This window comes from Schistocerca nitens, chromosome 3 (assembly GCF_023898315.1).
Source record: "Schistocerca nitens isolate TAMUIC-IGC-003100 chromosome 3, iqSchNite1.1, whole genome shotgun sequence".
Lineage (NCBI taxonomy): Eukaryota > Metazoa > Arthropoda > Insecta > Orthoptera > Acrididae > Schistocerca > Schistocerca nitens.
Window position 1 is genome coordinate 391,393,804 of NC_064616.1, and position 21,015 is coordinate 391,414,818.

The 21,015-nt window shown below is 40.7% G+C and overlaps 2 protein-coding genes across 4 annotated transcripts in view; one reads left to right on the forward strand and one right to left on the reverse strand.

Annotated features, from left to right (window-relative positions):
- LOC126248334 (serine protease inhibitor 2-like) overlaps window positions 1–6,585 on the reverse strand; it is a 33,447-nt gene extending 26,862 nt beyond the window's left edge. Inside the window, exon 1 of the mRNA XM_049949231.1 lies at window positions 6,513–6,585. Within this exon, the coding sequence (XP_049805188.1) occupies window positions 6,513–6,534 (22 nt within the window). The 5' untranslated portion in view covers window positions 6,535–6,585. The remainder of the gene's footprint in view (window positions 1–6,512) is intronic.
- LOC126248333 (constitutive coactivator of peroxisome proliferator-activated receptor gamma-like) overlaps window positions 1–21,015 on the forward strand; it is a 725,840-nt gene that overhangs the window by 584,822 nt on the left and 120,003 nt on the right. The gene's annotated exons all lie outside the window — the stretch shown is intronic.

Below are 21,015 nucleotides of genomic sequence, written 5' to 3' on the forward strand. Positions count from 1 at the left end.
GCAATGTGTGATCTTTAAATGGTGCACCAGCTGTGTCACGACAGTTTAATATTCCATGGTCCACCGTTCGAGAAGTGCTGCACAATTGTGAAACTGTATCTAAGGACGGTTCTAGGCTGTCGTCGATGCAGATGGTTGTCACATTGAGCTACGTTTGTAACGTAGAACGTAGGATACGAAATTAAACGTTACCTTATCATTTGGAAATGCAAATGTCTGTCAATGGTTTATTCGTTATTTCTTTTCCGCGTGTCCTTACAAATGTTTCCACAATGTTGAATTTTGCTACGATCACACTTTTTAAGGGGGCACTCTCAAGTAGTGAAAGTTTAATTGTAACCACCCTGTATATAAAAAAATTTTCGGCTGCAATACCATGATGCCAAATTTCGTAATTTATCGGTTTACTAGACTCATTATAGCACTAGTCTGAGACCAGAACAAATGCGAGGAAGTGCTACACGTCGCCAGTTATTAATTTGAGACTGGTTTTAGCCGTTCTTGAACTTTATAGGGAATAAGAACTGTGCTTACATTCGATACCTCTATGCTGGAAAGTAGCAGTGCACCAATGGAGTTGCCTTCTCTGTTGAGGTCAAAATCTTATCTAGGCGGGCAGCCGTTACTGTTGGTAAAGAGAACCTACACAAACTGTTAGGAAATTAGTGTATTTAGTTGCGTGACAATGTAATAGTGGTATCCCCTCAATAACATAATTAGTGAATTATGTCTTCAAGCAGAACTGCAGCAGTAACCTGTCAAACGTTTCTTGCGGGAACAGCAACCATTTGCATTGCGTTTGCTATCGAGGAGAAAATATTTGTCATCAATTTTTTCTGATAGAAAAGTTAAATTGACATTCGTGGAGTGAACAATTTAAATCGTTAAAAATAAATGCGTCATAACATGCCTGTAAGAAACCTATAATAAATATTAATGTCAATCACGCACCAACAATAATGAAGGATTGAGGAATAAGTACCCACCAATCTATTTTGCTAACTGGAAACGATCTTGGAAACTTATCCGGCATTATTAGTCCCTAGCCATTTCTTTACTTTGTGGAATACCTTTTATTACAGATAACATTACACATGGACGACGTCTAAGATGGTTGCGAATTCACGAAATCTATTTCAATCATAGTGATTAGACACTTGGAAGATATTCACAATAGCTGAATATGAGGTATAAGTAAATCATGTCCTAAAGTACAGATTCTGCTGGTTTTAACAAACTACATGCCATGTCTCCATCCTGTTCATCCGGTTCTTAGCGGAGCCCTTACAGGGGGCGTGGGAAATAGGGCTTTGCAGCACACATTTTACCACTGTCTGAATATTGTGAATAAGTTTTCTTAGCTACTGTCGTGGGTCTTGCAAAAGCGCAATAGGAAATGTCATTCCATGACGACTCGCGGGAATTTAGGTGACAAATGTCCTGTCAAAGTTTGACCTACCTATACATGTAACTCTAGTATTTTAGTTTATTTATAAATTTCGTCATCCACTTTACAAGAAGTTCCACAGGTTTGTCGATGCAGTAAGTATTTTACTTTGAATCTTCAAGTAAGATTTCTAAAAATTCAGTTCCAAGATGAAAATTCCTTATACGCTAGTGTTTATTCTTGCTGTCTCTTAAAACTTCTAAATGTTTCCTTGTGAACAATGGAGATACTAATTTTACGAACTGAGTGCAGGATTTTTAGTACGAAGTTTGCGGCCAAGGTGCCTTTGCGCAGCATATGATTGGTGCGAAACGAGCACAGACCAACGTACATTCATTTTAATTGTGTATGCTTGACAAAAAGTCAAGCCACGATCTTCAGCGCACTATCAGTTATTCATGGTAGTATTTACGTTCATCGTGTAACTGGAGGAACGTAGGATCTGCGATTGGGTTACCTAAATTTGTATCCATTTCACAATAATTGTGAAGGAATGAATGTAGTCGAAGAAGTGGACCTAATTTTTTCGTAAGGAAACTCAGAGGTATGACATAATTGTGTTGTAAGTTATAGACTTAACAATATCTCTCTATGACATTAGCGTCTTTTGTAACCTCATCCCCTAATACTCAAAATGGGAATTAAATGAATCAGTCAGTTACGAACTTCAACACTACCCTGCTTTGGTATTCGATGCTCGATCATGCGAAACCACGTCAAGTTTTTCTCACATGACTTTAAAATTCTTTGGTCAAAGCAGTCAGACTATTACTTGACTTTCTAAAAGCATTTCAGTCAGTACCCCACACCTACGGTTATTATTCAAAGTACGATCACATGAGAGCATCAAAAGATTGGCGACTGGACTGATTTGTAGATGAAGATGCAGCATGTGCAATTGGGTGAACAATCGTGTACATAAGTAACTTCAAGCGTGCCCCAGGGAAATGTTGGAATATTTTCTGTCCATGTTTTATATTTAAGACCTTGCACAAACAATAGTAACTTAAGAATTTTCGCAGATATTGCAATTACCTACAATTAAGTACTGTCTGAAGGAAACGGCACAAATATATATCGATAAGATTTCAAAGTGATGAACAGATTGGAACTCGCTTTAAATGGTAAAAAAAATGTATGCCGTTCACAGAACGAGAAAGCTTAGTATCGTACGACTACATTATCAATTTGTCGCAACTGGAATCTTTCGACTCACACAAATACCCGAATAACGATTTGTTTGGATATGAAATTGAACGATCGCATAGGCTCAGTCGTAGGTAAAGCAGGTGGAAGACTTCAGTTCACTTAGGATACTACGAAAATGGAAACGGTCTTCAAAGGCGATTGATTACAAATCGCTCGTGCGACCCATCTTAGAATATTGTTGAAGTGTGTGTCCCGAATTAAGCAGGACTAACAACGAAGGAAAGAATTAGTGGACAAAGTTTTGCGCGGTGATGCTGAAAAACTGGCAAATGCTTTAAGATAAATTCCCAAAACCTAGCTACAAAGTTTCAAGAACCAGCTTTAAGCAACGAATATAGTAAATCCCAACGCATCGTTCCCGCAGGGGCCGCGAAGACAGGCAATACAGCGCGCACAGCAGTGTTTAAACATTCTTCCCCCGCTCTATAAATGAACAGTATGGAAGGAGGCCCTAAGAAGCAGTAAAATAGGAATTACCCTCTTTCATGCACTTCATAGTGATTTGCTGAGTAGAGATTAGATTTTTATTTCCTCGTTTAAGAATTGTCTAGCTAGAAAGTTTGCTTATTTCGCCAACCCGAAGATTCCTGTGCATTGTGCCAATGTGTATCATATCACGCCCAGAACTAGGAATTCTAAATTAGAGGTCGATATAAACACACACACACACACACACACACACACACACACACACACACACACACACACAACCGCAAGATACCATAGAAGGCTCGCGCGTTTACTGTACATTAACGTAGAAGAGACACTCTAGCTCGTGCACTTTTAGATATACGTGACTGTCTTCAGAACGAGCAGCTTTATGGGTTGTTAGACACGTAAGCAGTGTACAGGAATATTTTCAGACGCTGTCGCTACAAAACGCGCTTGGAACTGTAAAGCCTCTTCCAACGTTGTCTCGTACTACCAGTAGGAATTAAGTTTAAGTGATTTTAACCATCACTCATGCTCATTCAGTTAGCTTTAGTTGCATAGGTTTTATTAATTTTTATCTAAGCTTCCATTCCATCCGAAGTACTTCAAGGTCTGTTTTAGCTTTTGCATCGCCCGTTCATAGTTCGATTGTGTTCTGTCACACTTTACAATGAGATCCATCATCTTCCGGAAGTGTTCGTCCAAAAAATTTCATTTCGATCCAGATTTTATTCTTTTGCGTATGAAACTGACATTTCATCTACCCTTATAACAGCAACAATACTGGCCTCAGCGCAAAATAATTATTTCTGAGGTAGACATGCTTTACTGTTTCTATATTTTGTCATCTTAATTCGGCGTCTCGCAGGTGCCACCTATCTCCCACCAGAACAAGATTGATCACATCTTAAGTACTACGACTGCTAGCGTGATGCGAACTATGTCTTCCTGACACTCTGCTGTTATCCTTGACATCCTTAAACCCCTTTTTTATGGCTGTAAAACAATTTTTGTTGGCGATTAAAGGACTCAAATGTTCTTTAGCAAACAAAAACTTACGTTATGCAAAAAATGATTTTAAATACTTTTAACCACGGAATAGCACATATGAAGTAGGAATATTTGCTAGCTTGCTTCTGTTATGAACACTTTACACTGAAGCATTTCAAAGAAATTTCCATTGATTCATGATCCATTGAAAAACAAAGGGCAAATTTTGTTATTGGCTTATTGATTTCAGTTTAGCTCTAGCATTTCAATATGAAGATTAAAGTTTTAAGGAATTTGCAGGAATGAAAATCAGGACTCCGTTATTTTTCCAGATTTTCATAATTTTTACACACGTCCTTGAAACATTTCACGCGTGTGACGATGGGCTGCTGGTAAATCGTCTCACTCGTGGCAGATCAACGGCTAGTGACGTGGAACGGAGAGGCTGCTGCTGGGGTATGCGTAGGCTGGGCTGTTCGCAGGCTCGTCTCAACCGTCTTGCCATTGTACCCCGCGGGGTCAACGTTCGTTCACATAGTTCCATTGCGCGCTGGGGGAACGTTTTCCAGGAGAATTGCAGACGTAACGATACATGCACCGCCACCGCAGAATATGAGAGAAACTCTGAAGCTATGAACTGTATCCACGTCTACTCCATAAGGCCAATTTTTACCATTTAACTCCAAAATATAGCTTATTTACAAGAACGTTGCACGTTCTTGCCACCATTTAACATTATGAAGGAGGGAAGGAATATCAGCGTTTAACGCCGTCGTTAGTAACAGCGTAAGCTCTGATAGTCGACAATGGACAAGAATATTAGCCGTGTCCTGTTCTACACCTACATCCATACTCAAAACCACTGAAGTGCATGGCAGAGGCTACTTCACTGTACCACTTCTTAGGACTGCTTCCCGATCCATTCACGTGTGTAGCGCGGGAAGAATTTTCACTTAAACGCTTCTGTGCGCGATGTAATATTCTAATCTCTTCGCAATCCCTAAGAGCTGCTTCAAGAAACGTTTTAAGCATGCTTTCACAGGATATTTCGAATTTATTCTCAAGTGTGCCTTTTTTTTCCAAAATATTCTTGACGCTCTCGCACAGGAGGAACTTCTGGCTATTCGTGCAACTTTTTGTTTACGTGCAGTATGTCCTGTTAGCCCTATTTCGTATGAGTGCCACACACTTTAGCAATATTCTAGACTGGATCACAGGAGCGTTTTTTTGAGAAATCTCCTTTGTATACTGATTGCATTTCCCTAGTATTCTACCACAGAACTGAAGTCTACTACCTGCTTCACCTGACACTGAGCCTATGTGATCGTTCCATTTCGTATCTCAGCAAATTGTTCAGAGAAACAAACCCTCTATTTGGCTTAATCGATTTGAGGAAACTACGGAAAACCCTAATCAGAATCGCCAGACGATTTGAACCCCACTGCTCCCAAAAGGAAGTACAGCGCCTTTCTCACTGCTTCACCTCGCTCGGAGCAGTGCATATGAATCAACAGTTCAGCGCGCGTCTGCTCGTTAGGACGACGATAGCTTGTTTACGACTTCTGTGCGGTTGTAAATGGGTATCTCATCAACGATAAGTTTCATCATTACTTCGCTTCAACAATTTTCATGTTCTTTTGCCATCTGGTGGCCAAGCAGATAGAACGTGGCTAGTTTCCTAAAGGTTATCATAATGTGCTGTAGCTTAATGGGACCTGTCGTTACGGTTCCGCCTTTTTCCTTCCACTTTCATCACTTCAGGCAATGATTTGTATGTGTGAAGAATGCCAGGTTGCACCGTGGTTTGGAGTTTGTGTTCAACTGTAAATTCCCGTATGACTGGCTTGGTACGTCATTTCAGTGGTCGGAGAAAAGCGACGGCATCCCACTTTTAATAAGACAATGGTAGTAAAACTTCTATTCAAAGCAACTTTAGAGTTTAGCAAAGCTTTCCTTTTAAAGCTAGAGAAATACAACGATTAGCGCGCATCCTCTCCGTCGATAGTTTGCTAGCTGAACTTTGAGATAAATTTAGAGATTCCGCACTCCAACAATAAAATGGGGAGGAGTTTCCTAACTCATTTACCGTGGAAATTATATTGACTATAACGTGAGAGATACGGTGACAGTAGCTGCTGCACGTAATGAGTCACAGCCTTCCGAAATTATTACATGTCAAAAGCACTTAATATAACTTTGATATCGCTGTAGTCTTAACCCTAAAGGTAATTGTGTCCATAGCATTCGCTGATTTGTCAGTTATCTCGATACCGGCATGTGTTTTTGTAACATCGGAAAGAAGTCTCGCGATCGACACTTTTCGATTTCTTCCCTCTGAGCCGACTGCCATTGTGGTTTACCAGCGTGGTGTGACGAAGAGAAAGGGTGGGGGGTACGAGCCTGGAGCCGACTCCTTAGCGACAAGAGCACTGACCTGTGAAGGCGCGGACGGCCATGGTGTGCGCTGCGCGGCGCGGTGGCGACTGCTGGCCGCTGGCTGCGGTCTGACTTGTTTACCTGCGCTCCCCTCCACTTCCTCCGCACTGGCGCTGGGCCCGGGGGAAGTACTGTCCAGATCACTCTGTCCGCCGGAATTTCTCGCGTCGCTAGCCGCATCAACCTTGCCTAACACTTTAGGCATGTTCCACAAAGCGAATTTATGCAGCTTGCAAGCACAAGTTGACCAAGTATAATAAACTGCGTGTGGAATTATTTCCAGATAAATCTTGGCAGGAGGCCTGCTGAATACTTCACGAAGGGAAAAAGCTCCTTTGTCGAACATAGGCTCACAATCCCTACGTTTACACGAGTCTGCCAAAACTGGACTTCGTAAAGCAATTCCCAATACCGTTTCTGGTTAGTTGTGTAAACACTCCAATATCTATTCTGGAAATGCGGTTCTGGCAGTTGGATTTTCTCCTCCACTCTCGATTTTCGCTCCCATGTAAACACCCAACCGTGTCTGAAACATACTTGGTTTTTCAGGTTACGCCTCTTTTGTGAAACGTTTCGACTAAACTGGACGGAGGGACTTATTGTGCATCGAAGAAGAAGTAGAGATATTAGACTGAGCACGAAATTGTGTGTTTTCCGATTTTTAATTGAAGAGAAACAGTCGTTGTGCGTACTAAATCGAAAATCGAGACAGCTGGTTTCCAGAGAGAATTGTGTAAGACAACTGGCGATCAGAAAACCGATATTTGACCGGTATCAAAACTGCCTCAGACCTCATCATGTAAAACTACAGCGAAAATCTGTTTCCGAAATTCGGTTTTCCTCTTCCGGAAGTTATGTGTCATGTAGCAACTGATGAAGACCGCACAACTTAGCTTATGGAAACGCAGTTTCTCCCAACGACGTTCTCAGCTTTTTCTCGTTTGTACTTATTTTTCTTTCGAATTTAACTGGGAACTCGAGTTTCTGGTGTCTTCCTTCTTCATTACTCCCATCACTTGAGTTTCGTAATTTGCTTATCAAAGTCTTTTATATAAGGCCACGAAAGAACCAGTGAAGGCAGTCGGCTCCTGACAATGGCAACGGAGGATATCGTAATGACTTCAAAGTTCTCATTCACGTTTGACGCGGAAAAATGTTGGGTAAATATTGTCTACGTTATTTGGAGATTATCAGTCTAATTCTTAGAAGCTGCATTTTACATTCAAATTTTTTTTTGAAAGTATGAGGTTTGTATTACTGCAATATCACTTGCATTCCTTGTAATCCACGAACATAATACTGACATTAGGGTCCAACTAACCACAGCGACAGTTTTCTCGTGTCTAATGGAGAGAGCCCATACTGCGTCTCCCTTTGCTGAAAATAAGTGCATAGGGGTATGGAGAAAGCATTTTTCCAACAACATGATGCCATGCAAAATTCCTAATTAGCAGCTGCGGGTAAATCTTCTTTTTGCCTTTGGTGCCGAATTACTTCAGCCTGTTTCTTCGGATGGATAGCAAGAAATGTCACTCGTGACCTCATTTGTAGTCCAACGGTTAATTAATTACCTGTACATTTGCACAGCAATGCTCGATGTGAAATGAAGCGAGATGGCCTCGTCATCTTGTTTTACGCTTCGAACAGGGAAATCACGCTTTTCTTTTAAACGTACACAATTTTACTATTAAGGACGTAGTAAATAAATGTGGTAATGAAGATCGAATCGACTCACTGTCAGAATGGTGCCAACCTCGGAAGCTTATTATTAAAGACTGACGTCTCGTAGTGTGTAAAATGTATAAGAAGTGCAGGAAGAAGCATCACACCGGCAGGTGAAGCCGAGTGACAAGAAAAAAAATTCAATATTTTAGTGATGTTACCTGTAGGAAAAGGTTCGACTTCCGAAGAATTTTTATTAGTAAAGGCTATGAGTGGCGAGAGACGTTATATTTACGGGCAAACGTAGATACAGTGTTAATATGTATGAAGAGAGCGTAAATATGTGCTGCATGGCAACAGAGTGGTTTACATAAAAAACGAGCTTCTGCCCACAATAAAGCGCTATGGGGGCGGTGTGATAATATGGGACTGTGTATCTGCGACTAAGGTGAGCGTTCTTACATTTACTGATAGTTATATGGCAAAAAATTGTTACTCGGCAGTAGAAAGGAAGGAAGATTAGAATCCCATCGACATCGAGGTCATTAGAGACGGAGGACACGCTCGGAAAAGTTAAAGGATGAGGCAGGAAATCGGCCGTGACCTTTGAAAGGAACCGCTGCGTCATTTGACTGGAACGATGTGGGGAAACCACGGAAAATCCAAATCTGGTTGGCCGGCCTCGGATTTGACGTCCACTGTGCTTTTCGTTAAAAGAGGACCTATTGACAAGGTTATGGAAAGACTGTCTCGTAGTCAGCCCAGATATATGGCAACAATTGCGGGGAACATGCAGAAACGTTTAGAAGAAATAATAATAAGAAAATTATCACAGACAAGGAATTAAACAGCGTTAAAGTGACATTTCTATATTTTCGCAAGAAAGGGGCAGACTGTTAAAGTAGCCCAGAGTTATGTTCCTTTTTTGTGTTTCTTTCTACACGTTGCTTTATTATTTAATTATTAGTTTTCAATTGTGTGTGTAAACAAATGCAGATGTGCAGTATCGTCATACGATTGTTGTGTTTCATTCATAAGGATGCAATATATACTAACGCGAATTCTTTACAGACGAATGGAAAAACTGATAGAAGCCGACCTCGGGGAAGATCAGTTTGGATTCCGTAGAAATGTTGGAACACGTGAGGCAATACTGACCTTACGACTTATCTTGGAAGAAAGATTAAGGAAAGGCAAACCTACGTTTCTAGCATTTGTAGACTTAGAGAAAGCTTTTGACAATGTTGATTGGAATACTCTCTTTCAAATTCTGAAGGTGGCAGGGGTAAAATACAGGGAGCGAAAGACTATTTACAACTTGTACAGAAAGCAGATGGCAGTTATAAGAGTCGAGGGGCATGAAAGGGAAGCAGTTGTTGGGAAGGAAGTGAGACAGGGTTGTAGCCTGTCCCCGTTGTTATTCAATCTGTATATTGAGCAAGCAGTAAAGGAAACAAAAGAAAAATTTGGAATTAAAATCCATGGAGAAGAAATAAAAACTTTGAGATTAGCCGATGACATTGTAATTCTGACAGAGACAGCAAAGGACTTGGAAGAGCAGTTGAACGGAGTGGACAGTGTCTTGAAACGAGGGTATAAGATGAACATCAACAAAAGCAAAACGAGGATAATGGAATGTAATCGAATTCAGTCGGGTGATGCTGAGAGAATTAGATTAGGAAATGAGACACTTAAAGTAGTAAAGGAGTTTTGCTATTTGGGTAGCAAAATAACTGATGATGGTTGAAGTAGAGAGGATATAAAATGTAGACTGGCAATGGCAAGGAAAGCGTTTCTGAAGAAGAAAACTTTGTTAACATCGAGTATAGATTTAAATATCAGGAAGTCGTTTCTGAAAGTATTTGTATGGAGTGTAGCCGTGTATGGATGTGAAACGTGGACGATAAATAGTTTAGACAAGAAGAGAATAGAAGCTTTCGAAATGTGGTGCTACAGAAGAATGCTGAAGATTAGATGGGTAGATCACATAACTAATGAGGAGGTGTTGAATAGAATTGGGGAGAAGAGGAGCTTGTGGCATAACTTGACTAGAAGAAGGGATCGGTTGGTAGGACATGTTCTGAGACGCCGAGGGATCACCAATGTAGTATTGGAGGGCAGCGTGAGGGTAAAAATCGTAGAGGGAGACCAAGAGATGAATACACTAAGCAGATTCAGAAGGATGTAGGTTGCAGTACGTACTGGGAGATGAAGAAGCTTGCACAGGATAGAGTAGCATGGAGAGCTGCATCAGACCAGTCTCAGGACTGAAGACCACAACAACAACAACATCTTAGATCAGCTTTGGCTGAAACAAATGGTATTCAAAATGCTTAAGAAAGATTATCAATTAAGGAATAAACTTGAATCTGTACCAAAATTCCCGTAACACTCACTTTTGAATGTGAGAAAACTCTTCTTTTGTTGTTGTTGCTACAAGGAGACATTTTGTCTGTTGTAAAAGTGAGACAATGTTTTTTTTGTTTGCGAAAATTTATGACATACACAAATATGTGAAATATGCTTCCCTTTAATGTTTTTGAGCCGTGCATTAAGAAATTAGCTTTCATAAAAGCTTGCCACAGTGTACCTTCCTTTTTCCGGTCATTCTTTTGTGCGTATTTGAAAGTAGTGTATCAGTTTGCGACAGAAGTCGCAACACTCAAGCACTTTCTTGCTAAAACGTAATGTGTCGAGTTCTCATGCCGGAGACTTTCCAATATTTCTAAAGGCCCTGTGAATGACAGCTACAGGCACTAACAAGTAAAAGTATATCTCTGCTGAGTCGAGGTTCACAGGGCAGGACACAGGCGCTCACATTTTCTTTGTTGTGTTCAATGTGACTAGCTGTGGCGTGACCACGTGTCTCAAGGGTCTATTATTGTGTCAGTTCAGTCTCTGACTTCATTTATGGTATATATTCTGATGACGGTGTATGTTTTTCCAACGTGATTAAGCGCTTCTGATGATGAATTTGGGCGTTTTTGAACACTGCGTCCTGAAACACAGGCAGTGAGGGTAAATGTGCTCTCTTTTCTTAAATATCCTCTCAAATTCTTTGAGAAGAGCAACTTTCATGGTAGTGACCAAGCTGAGTTTTGGAGAGTATACTTTTATTTCATTTTCATCCTGACGGGAAGTTAACGATCGAGGCTGTGATTGACGCAGCAGTAGTGCATAAAACCCGACTTGCAACTGGATGTAGCGGCGGCGTTTTGAGCTTACTAATGTCAGTCTTTTACTTGTCCCTTCTGTGCACACCAAGCACGATGATTTTTCCGATAAGGACAAAGGTCAACGTATACCGAGTAGAACCAGATTTCATACTGAACAACTTAATGTGCCTCCTGTGCTGGTAGTTATTCTCTCTTAGCTGACTCGTTGCTAACGAAACGGTTACGCAATTGAATGAAGCCATGCACTTGTGTCCGCTTTAAGTCTGCGTATCTACATGGTAGTCTGTGTAATCGTTCGGGAGCAGGCACGCAAGATAATGTTAACATGACCTTAGAATTAAACCAGGTTCCAGTCCGCTCTCCAGACCAGTGACCATTGCCCGGTACACTGTCCAAAATGGTTCAAATGGCTCTAAGCACTATGGGACTTAACCTCTGAGGTCATCAGTCCCCTAGACTTAGAACTACTTTAACCTAACTAACCTAAGGACATCATACACATCCATGCCCGAGGCAGGATTCGAACCTGCGACGGTAGCAGCAGCGCGGTTCCGGACTGAAGCGCCTAGAACCGCTCGGTCACAACGGCCGACTACACTGTCCAGCTTGAATGTGGTTTTTAGACAGTTTTTCTCACACTTGTGTGGTGTAGTTTAGTCGATCATAAATGAGATTTCTCGCTATAATATGAAACGAGACATTTAATATTGTAGTACAATTTATCAGTGAAAAATCTGGCAATATGCTGACCCTTTCATGGTTCTCTTGTGTTACTTTTTTACAGACTGTGATTTATATTTAAATGTGCTCTATATCTCTTTTTATATGTCTATCTCAACCACCACCCCCCCCCCCCCACACACACACACTCAGGAATACGCATTCCATATACTGGATGTACCTGGTCGCGACCAAGGCATCTAGCGTACTTAAAAACGGTGTTGGGAGTCGATCGTAAAGACATCGTACCAATAGAAGCTGCTGAAATTCTTCATATAAAAGCAATGTGGATAGAAATCAAATACCAACTAACTATATACAGAGCAGATGAAACATGTTCTTAAAAACTGTAATATTTTTGATGAAATTAAAAATAATGCTGTGGTGTTCTGGATGGCCATCCTCCACAGCAGCTTAAGTTTTATTTCTTTCCATAAGCACATTATACGTCGCTAACACTGATCGATGTGCAAGTAAGCCATCAACACAGAAATTTGTTTATTTGAATTGTATATTGTAGTGTTCTCTTATTTGTTTATTTATTATGTGCGGCGTATGTATAGAGGTGACATATCCTGAATTTTTCCAAGTATGATATTTCCCCAGCAACACTCGTATAGCATCTATAAAAATGGTTTAGAAAAGTGCATTCCTAATTACATATTCTTCTTCTTCTTTTTCGTCTTATCTCCTAAGGCCCGCGAAACTCCCGTTCCGACATCACATGTTGCCTCCAAAAGCTTCTGTCGTGTGCATCTTCCTGCAAACATTTACGCCCATCGGGTCTCCCCTTTGGTCTTTTATCAAATGCCTTCTTTATGAATATTCTTGGAACTATTTTATCCTTTTTTCATTCTCATCAAATGGCCTGCCCATTGAAGTCTTCTGGAATTTATTATGCTCATTAATGTTGCTTGTTGTGATAGCACTGGGTTTTTGTGGTGTGTCTTCTTATCCAGCTTTGCGAGTCGTTATCGTAATATGGACCAAAGATTTTCCCATAAACTTTGTTTTCAAATACTTATAACTGGTGTTCTTTTATTTTAGTTAAACTCCATGTTTATGGTTCATAAGTTAGAAGTGGTCTAGTGACTGTTATGTAGCTGGATTTTAGTTTTCCTTGTCAGTAATTTAGACTCTAGAAGTTTTTGTGTGGAGCAGTAGGCACTATTAGCGTTGTGAAGTCTCATTTTCAATTCTATTTGTCTGTGATTTTGTTCGTCTGTTATTGCGCCCAAAAACTTGAACTGTTCAACGCACTGGAATTTGTGTTTACCGGTTATTAGATACGATTGGTTGTCTTGTTAATCTTTAAATGTACAAGTTACTTTCACTTTATCTAGTTTATTACGTTCTTCATTTTTTGTACAGTATGTTGATTCCTTGTCGTCGATTCAATAAAATATACTGGAATTTCAAACTAAAAGCGCTCTCTGTAGGAGACGAAGTCATATAAAGGAAGTAGATAAAAAATGGCTCTGAGCACTATGGGACTTAACATCTGTGCTCATCAGTCCCCCAGAACTTGAACTACTTAAACCTAACTAACTTAAGGACATCACACACATCCATGCCCGAGGCAGGATTCGTACCTGGGACCGTAGCGGTCACGCGGTTCCAGACTGAAGCGCCTAGAACCGCACGGCCACACCGGCCGGCAAGGAAGTAGCTACACACACCATGTCTTCTGGTACCCATCAAATGACCATTTATACTTCATCAGCACGAACGACAAAAATTGTAAACAAAGACTTTCACCCACCCCCCTTCCACGATTCAGATGCTGATGGACCACCGCCATGCAGGCAGCGGGTGTTTCAGTGACTTAACAGTTTCTCAGTAGCTTGTCGAGGCCAGTGCATCAATGGTGGTCTTGTTTTCATACTTTTTTTTTATTTTCAAGAACTCATTACCCCGCCCACACCTAAACGGACGTCGTGGTAAAGCGCTTTGCCCCGTGTCGACACGGATATGCATTCAAGTCCTTGTCCGCCCTTCTAGGAATTTGCTACCTTGTCCCAGGCGAAGCGCCGAATTATTTTCAAAATCCCATTGAACTGAACTGATTCTTGAAATGGTTCTCTTCTTCTGCAAATCTGAATGTCAACGTGACGGTTAGGTGTCCGTACAGGATGTTCTGAAAGAAGAAATTCCGTTCTTAAAAATACAGAACTGGAACAAGTTCAACACAGCTATTGCTGTCTGCCCAACATCCATCGCCAGTGTCGTCGTCGTTGACTGCAATCACAGGCAATTTATTCGTAATCTCAGACTATCAGACGACTCCGTCCCCGCGTTCTTTCACGATAGAAAGACTTTATATATATTCTAATTTCTGTTTTTCGATGAATAGCAAAGCTACTTTCATTTATTCGTTAGATTTTCGAAACATTTCCAGCACCGAGTAAAAGGAATGTATACGTGTAGTTTTCTCTTATTTTTACCTAGCACGAATCTTCGTATAGCTTTTAATATACGTATTTTTTTAAAAAAGTCTCTAGTGTTCTATCTGTGAAGTTCAGAGGTTTAGTAGTGGGAAAGCAAGATAAATGAGTGATTCGTGCTTTGTCTGGCTTGCGCTCGAATGTTAACCGCCGACTATGATGTGGAGAACGAAAGCACTGTTTTGAAATTGATGAGAGAATGCAGAATTTGTGATCCGCAAGAACGGAAATAAGGATGAAGCTTATGAGAAGGTGGAATGAAGCTGAAGCTGCGATATCAGTCAGCAATAAGCTAGAACTAGTTTCGCAAGAAGCCATTTTCATTTCCTCTTGTTCCCAGTATTTCCCCAGAAACTTTAAAGGAGTTGTCAGTTAAGGTGATGACGAAGTTTAGCATCAGCTGTTACATATAACTTACCGATTAGCGTGTAGATTAATAAAGTTATTCCTCGAATCTAAACAAGCCCGTCTTATGAAAAGCCCTGAAACAAACCGTGAAACCTAATTACATTTTACCATTCATGACTATTAGAAGAAATTAATGCATCACAGAGCATAAACGTTGACTTTATCCAGGCTCCTCATCGTAAACCACCGCAGAAAGTAAACACCGGTGTCATCAGATACGTTTTGGTGTCTGCATAACAATAAATTGTAGTGACACAGTGCTTAGTAACAACTTCGTCGTATAGGAAAGCTGATGCTGCCCACAATTTGAAGGATAACGGGGTCACTTTTCTTTTGATAGAGAAATGGCATTGCTAAAGAAGTTGCAAACTTATGAGATTTACAGAAAATCGGGGCTGTTTTGAGTGATTGACAGCTAACACTAAGTCTAAAACAGTTATTTTATGCTCCTGTATAAACCAGAAGTCCGATATCGTTTGTATATATTGGTAATAAATGCAATAATTCACGTTAGTCAGGTATATAAAGTTCTAAGGAGAACTGCGGGAGTAGTGACTCGTTTGTTTAATCAACGCAGATGTTTTTTAAATATGATCAGCAAACTTCAGTTGGAGACATTAGTATAGAGACATAACGCATTATGGTAACCGAGCGAGGTGACGTATTGGTTAACATACTGAACTCGCGTTCGGGAGGACAACGATTTAAATCTCCGTCCGGTCATCCACATTTAGATTTTACGTGAGTTCCCTAAATCGCTCCAAGCAAATGCCGGGATGATTCCGTTGAAAAGGGCACGGCCGACTTCCTTCCCCATCCTTTCGTAATCCGAGATTGCGCTCCGTCTCTAACAAGCGCGCTATCGACGGGACGTGAAACTCGAAGCTTACTTCCTTTCTTCATTATAAAAATATATACCCTCGATATTTAAATTAGGAAATGAGACGCTTAAAGTAGTAAACGAGTTTTGCTATTTGGAGAGCAAAATAACTGATGATGGTCGAAGTAGAGAGGATGTAAAATGTAGACTGGCAATGGCAAGGAAATCATTTCTGAAAAAGAGTAATTTGCTAACATCGAGTATAGATTTGAGTGTCAGTAAGTCGTTTCTGAAAGTATTTGTATGGAGTGTAGCCATGTATGGAAGTGAATCGTGGACGATAAATAGTTTAGACACGAAGAGAATAGAAGCTTTCGAAATGTGGTGCTACAGAAGAATGTTGAAGATTAGATGAGTAGATCATATAACTAGTGAGGAGGTATTGAATAGAATTGGAGAGAAGAGAAATTTGTGGCACAACTTGACTAGAAGAAGGGATCGGTTGGTAGGGCATATTCTGAGGCATCAAGTGATCACCAATTTAGTATTGAAGGGCAGCGTGGAGGGTAAAAATCGTAGAGGGAGACCAAGAGATGAATACACTTAACAGATTCAGAAGGAAGTAGATTGCAGTAGGTACTGGGAGATGAAGAAGCTTGCACAGGATAGAATAGCATGGAGAGCTGCATCAAACCAGTCTCTGGACTGAAGACCACAACAACAACTCTCGATATACGGAAAAACCTGTCCTTGGGGAGCGATTCAAAAATATTCACGACATACATAAGATATATAGCTATAGTCATAAAAAACGCTCCTAATCGAGAAGGTTTGTCTTCTAATCGTCTGTGAATTCGGAGGTGACTGTAGAGTCCAGTGAGAGAAGTACACATATTGCCTCAGTGGTGACAGGCGGTCCCAGGTGGAGTAGCATCTCTCCTATTTCGTCTCCGTATTTCGTTTTCTTTTCTACGCTGCCTCTTTTCAGTTACTGTCAGTCGGTTGTTTTCTTCACAAAGAAATTCCTGTCGATAGGCTAGTGACCGCCAGAATGAACAGTCGAGGGCTGAGGTCTCCCAGTTGTTAACATTAGTGTGACACCTTCTTAAATCATTTCCTCTGATATCCTACGTATGGTTTGCCCATTGTTAACTCAGAGTAAAACACATTTTTGGGAATGCGAGTATTGGGCATGCAAACTATATGCTCTCCTTATCGTAACTGGAGTCTTAAAACCATCGCTTATGTACTGATTGTATGTGCCTCTCCAAAGATGCTGACACTTGTGCGTTTATCTTGCCGTAATACACGCAGAATCCTCTTCAAGCATCGCTGATGTTATTGTTCCAGCTTTTTAAGGTGGCTTCTGTAACGTATCCAGGATTCTGATCCATAAACCAGGCAGTGAATTAAAACTGAACTGTAAACGATGATCTATGTGGCAGTATTGACATTGTGGTTGTCAAATACTCGACATCTTACTCTGGCAAAGGATACTCCCGCACTGTTAATTCTGTACTGTATTTCCGTCTCTGTATTCGTACTTGATGAGAGGATGCTGCCAAGAAGACTCATTCCATCGATGGTGACACCGATATTTCATTGTCCTTTCCATGGTGCTGGTTGGTGAAGAACCTGTGTTTTGCTGGTATTCAGTTTGATACCAATATTTTTGTATGCTGGGGAGAAGGCATTCAGGATTAACACTAGTTCTTCGGACTGAGGTACAACTGCATTATAATCGGCATACTCTAACTCAACTAATGCTACAGAAAATGTTAGAGTCGTTGCATTAGCACGGGTCAGATTCAACAGTTTCCCATGCATTCTGTAAGTTAACCGTATTTGATCAGGAAGATCATTTTTTACTAACTGCATGCCAGCGGCAACCTACAAGGAAATTAAAGTGAGGGCTATTACACATCCTTGATTAAGACCTGTACTGATACGGAATGACTGACCAACAGAATCGTTACCAATAACAGCTAATGTCATATCTATATGTTGTTGTTGTTGTTGTTGTTGTCTTCAGTCCTGCGACTGGTTTGCTGCAGCTCTCCATGCTACTCTATCCTGTGCAAACTTCTTCATCTCCCAGTACTTACTGCAACCTACATCCTTCTGAATCTGCTTAGTGTATTCATCTCTTGGTCTCCCTCTACGATTTTTACCCTCCACGCTGCCCTCCAATGCTAAATTTGTGATTCCTCGATGCCTCAGAACATGTCCTACCAATATCTATATAGAGCAATTTATAAATGGCAATAAATTCCTGTGGAAAACCATTCACATCTAAAACCTTCGCAGTTTACGGAGTCTAGTGCCTTAGGAATATCAATAAAGGCAATGTAAAGAGGTCTGTTTTTACCTCTGCATTATTCCTGAAGCTGACGAGCTGTGAATATCATATCTATGGTTGCTCTAACGGGCCTGAATCCACATTGTCTCTCCGATAGTAATTCCTCCACTAGAACCATCATAATGATAAGATCCGAGACGCTGAGGCACGTAGGCATTGTACGTAGTATTGCTTTCTTCTGCACAATATCTTTGTCTGGACTGGGGAGGATGTCAGCAACTGATTCCATATAATCTTCGCAATTCAGCATTCAGTGGCTTATTGGGTAGAAATGTTAGTGTTAATTCAGTCCTCACTACCTATTCTGAAATGCGGACGCTCTGTAAATGTTTTTTATAGTTTTATTGTGGCGGTGTTGGATGCTAAATTAATCGCTCATATACTCTCGATACGTTACATTGGACTGTGACATTTCATGATTCAATGATAAGATACATCCAAATATTGCATCTCCTATGAGGAACATCTAGGAATGAAGAAAATGATATTCTTTGTAGGCTTCGATGGAGCAACTAGTGGTGGGATTCGCAGCATCGCAGTGTACCTTGGCGTGTCGCAGAAGACCTTACGCCAGTGACTGCGTCTTCCTGGCATCCTGGCACAGCAGTCAAGGTCAAATGAGCGGCCACACCGCTACGTTGCAAAAAGACGTGACGCCATCAGCGGTAGTCTCGAGGTTGCCAGATTATTACCAACAACAATTTGACCGATATGCAACTTGCTTATAATAGTACTTTGTTGTGAAATTTAACATTGACCTTTAGCTTGTGCTCGTTTGATTCACAAGCTGCCTTCCTGCGCGTGTACCTTTCTGTCCATAAAATCAGTTCCGCATTCAGCAGTCCTTGTTAAATACTTCCCTTCTTCTCTTGTACTTAATTTTTATCAAATCCTAGGTAAGCTACAGTGCAAAAGCTACATGGAATTCGTCCCGTCATTTCTTTGGAAATCTGAAAGTCGATTTCGTCGTTTCAAGACAGAAATGTTATCTGAAATCTGTATAGCGACTAAGAACTTACATGAGCTCAGCAGTTAAAAGGAATTCTCAGATCCACAAGTCGAAGAATATTAAATCGCCTTAGAAAATGTTGTAGATTCATGGTGACTAAGGTATCTGACTCTGGTGATGGAAGGAAGTAGTTTTAGCTCCATCGGTATTGCTAGTCGGCACGGAATTTCCTTGTAATACCGAACGTGCTGTGGAGTTACGTCTTTTTTCCTGTAGAAAAACCGTGACGCTTGGAGCTAACGTCACGAGGCCCCGGACCGTCATGCTGTGTAGAGGTTCCCCGAATCGGCCGGTGCCCCTGGAATGTGTACAGTTAGTCACACGTGGCCTCGGATCGAGTCGGCTGACGCCCTGAACTCATTTCAGTTTGCGTTCGTCAAGACCTCTAACGGTTATACCTTGTTTCGTGAAGTTAGAATAGACAGTAAATGCTACTGAGTTATAGCACCTCGTCATCTTCATTGACGTCATCTCCATTGTTTCGGCGTTGCTACTTGTGTCGTCTTCCGTGAACATATGCTCCTGACAATTCCAAAAATTGGCAGCAGCGGTCAAGCAGGAACGTGGCTGACGACTGTAATTAAGATGAGGCGATACTAAAAACCAGCAAATTCTATTTGACTTGGCGATAGCCAAAAAAATATACGTAGTTCCAGCGCTGTTACTCGATTATTTAGAATGCGTTTCCCCATAAACGCTGACTGCTCAAGAGGTAACAACTTGTGAATAGCTTGTACGTAGTTCTCTGCATTCATCTCACCATTATTGCTCACCTCTCAGACAGATATTTTACCTTCGGTGATTGCAGACTTATAGAATTATATTTACATTTCAGCGGAGTTTCATTTCTTGTATTTAAGTGTAGATAGTTCCTCCTACAGATTTTTTGTTTTGTTTCTTATTCTAAATTTAATTTCTCGTAGGCAGAGATTTAGTCAGAACCGGCAACTAATTTAGTTTTTCTAAAGACTGGAGATGGAATGCACTGTGTCCTTGTTGAAGGAAATAAACTGTCTTAAGGCTGGAATGGCAAGAGAAAATCAAGGCAAACATAAATCAAAATGGACTCCAGGACTCTAAAGATATGAAATCAGACCCTCCAAAATTTTATACAACTTCTGACGCACCTTGCTTGGACACCGTGACGTTACTGTCGCTGACACTTTAAATATAATAGGTGCTTGCTAACATTCTAACGGAGACACTTTGTAATATGGTCAAAATGGGATCATGTATGGTTAGTCATCCCGTACATACAAAAAAAATCCTTAGATATATTTTTAAATAAGAAATTCATACATCCGAATAAAACATAATGTCTAGAATATACGCTTCGATGGCCAAGCAACGAGACAAGAGACGTATCAGATACGAAGAATAGCAATAACAGGAGTAGTCACATCGAATGTTTCACAGCTTTATTTGGTTTTCACTGTTGTGAAGTACTATACACATTTCATTTTTCTGTAAACGGATCATTACAGTGTATATCTTTTCTTATCTTGTCTCACAAATACAATTTCCTCTAGTTTTCCTTCCGATTGTAGAACCTTCTAAACCTCCGATTGTAGAACCTTCTAAACCAAGTAAACTCTAGAAGTTACTAAACAGACGAGTTAGGAAAAGACAATTTGAAAACATCAAAAGAAAAGTATACTCCAGCGTATTCATACGTCGTGGCAATTGCTATGTGCATCTCAGATGCCCATCCAGATATCGGAAGCAAATAGACATGGAAAAAAAATTTGGCAAGAAGAAGGAAGATTACAGTTTAACGTCCCATCGACAACGAGGTCATTAAAGACGCAACACAAGCTCAGAATAGTGAAGGATGGGATAGGAAATCGACCATGTCCTTTCAAAGGAACCATCCGGCATTTGGCTTTGGTAAGATAGCCGCCAC